This window comes from Marmota marmota, unplaced genomic scaffold, assembly GCF_001458135.2.
Source record: "Marmota marmota marmota unplaced genomic scaffold, marMar, whole genome shotgun sequence".
Classification (NCBI taxonomy): domain Eukaryota; kingdom Metazoa; phylum Chordata; class Mammalia; order Rodentia; family Sciuridae; genus Marmota; species Marmota marmota.
Window position 1 is genome coordinate 20542651 of NW_025999968.1, and position 2075 is coordinate 20544725.

Here is a 2075-nt window from a genome sequence, read left to right on the forward strand (position 1 = left end):
TTAAAATTTATAGGTTGATAAATCACTAGTATGTGTATGTGTGTGTATGTATATATGTATGTGTACATACACACTGTATTTCTGAGAATTTGAGAGTGAAAGCAACTGACAATATATTGTAAAATATTCTTGGATGGGTAATAAATGGTCTTAATGAATACTTGTTCAGATACAATCTCAGGAAAGAACCAAATTTTCAAGATGAAAATCAAATTGAAATACAGTATTAAATATATATCTATATATAAAATTAGAATTCATTGGATTTTCTTGAAATATGTAAATAATTGCACTTTGAAACTGATAAATATTTAGCCCACTTGTGATGGATATCACTGTTTTATATTTTGAATTATACTTCAGGATGATCTCTCATTTCCACTTTCTCAGTATTTGTAGAATTTGAAAAAAGTATTATTATCAAGTAGAAATCAATTTTCCAGGGGAGATGATACTTGTTTCAGAACATTACAAAATTGTCTCTTCTTGATAATTCTTTTTATAACATTTGTTACTTCCTTATTTCTTAGACTATAAATAAAAGGGTTTAATAAAGGAATGACTAGAGTATAAAAAATAGCTACAGGTATATCTTTCTCACCTTCATTAACTGAACTTGGTTGAGCATACATGAAGAGCAGAGAACCATAGAATATTGACACAGAAAGAAAATGGGAGGCACAAGTAGATAGAGCTTTGCCTCTTCCCTTTTTGGATTTCATTGTGAATATAGTGAAAAGGATATATAAATAGGAGATTAAAACAATAGTAATAGTAAACACTTGAATTGACCCTGCCAAGATAAGTAACATCAATTCATTAATATAAGGATCAACACAGGAAAGTCTGTATAATGGAAGAACATCACAAAAAAAGTGATTGATTTGATGAGACCTACAGAAAGTTAACCTCAACAAAAGTCCTACTTCAACCATAGGATGCAGGACCCCACCTATATAGGCTCCTGTGGTCATCTGAATGCAGAGTTCCATTGACATCATGGTGTGGTACTGCAGTGGTCTGCATATGGCCACATAGCGGTCATAAGCCATTGCTGCCAGAAGAAAGCAGTCTGTAGTCTCAGCAAGACAGAGAGAATAAAATTGTATCATGCATTCATAGAGAGAAATCCTTTTGTCTTCAGAAAAAAAGTTCTGTAACATCTTGGGAGTGATGGCACAGGAACAGCAGGAATCCATGAGAGCCAGGTTGCCCAGGAAGATGTACATTGGTGTGTGAAGACGGCGCTCCATGTAAATCAAGGCCACCAACCCTAGATTTCCCATCATGGTGACCAGATAGATGGCAGAGAACACCACAAACAGAAGGGTCTTCATGTCTGGGTGATCCATAAATCCCATGAGGATAAATTCAGTTGTCATTGAGTGGTTGCCCTCAGTCATCCCTATATTGTCTGTTGAAATAGAAATTGTTGAGATATAAGATTCTGATTGAAAGTATAAAATTTCCCACTGTTTTTCTTTTTACAACAGAGGAGTTCTTCAAGCATCTTTTGTACTCTATGAATTACAACTACATATAATTCTATAGGGGTTTGTTCTCTTAAATTTTCAGTATATCTGTCCTCAACCTGAGGACTCTCCATATTCACAAGAACGTTGTGATAGGTGCAGGGAGGATACTTTAAGTGGAAATGTTTTATCTTTATGTATTTCTGCAATGATAGCATAAAGTTTCGGTACCAATATTTGATCATTTTCCAATGTAATTTTAGTGTCATACTTTTTGAGACCTCTAAAATAAATTTTAAATCATTCTTCCAACAATATGTATTTTTCTATTGAGAAGAAATTTATATTTTATTCTAGAGGTTCCAATATTTTTTAAATAGCATATTATAGATATATTAACTTTATATATTAGAAATTATGCAAAGATCATCTCATAGAAAATTGCCTTAGATAGCTAAAGAGATAACTGTCCACACAATATCAATTGCAAACCCTTTCAGATTATTACAACTGTTTTCATGAACACTGCCTATATTTCACCAGTCTGATTGATTTTTTTCACGTTTAAACCCTTCCTATTTTTTTTTTTTTTTTTTTTTTTTT

The 2075-nt window shown here is 32.5% G+C and overlaps 1 protein-coding gene across 1 annotated transcript; it reads right to left on the minus strand.

The window, feature by feature from the left end:
- Positions 1 to 431: 431 nt before the first annotated feature.
- On the minus strand, positions 432 to 1403 carry LOC107136071 (olfactory receptor 5K3-like). Its single transcript, XM_015478290.1, has one exon. It carries the CDS (start codon positions 1401 to 1403, stop codon positions 432 to 434), a length of 972 nt encoding a protein of 323 aa, XP_015333776.1.
- Between the last annotated feature and the right edge of the window lie 672 nt (positions 1404 to 2075).

Coding starts and splice junctions, on each gene's coding strand:
- LOC107136071 (XM_015478290.1), bottom strand. CDS start 1,403: ATGACTGAGGGCAACCACTCAATGACAACTGAATTTATCCTCATGGGA.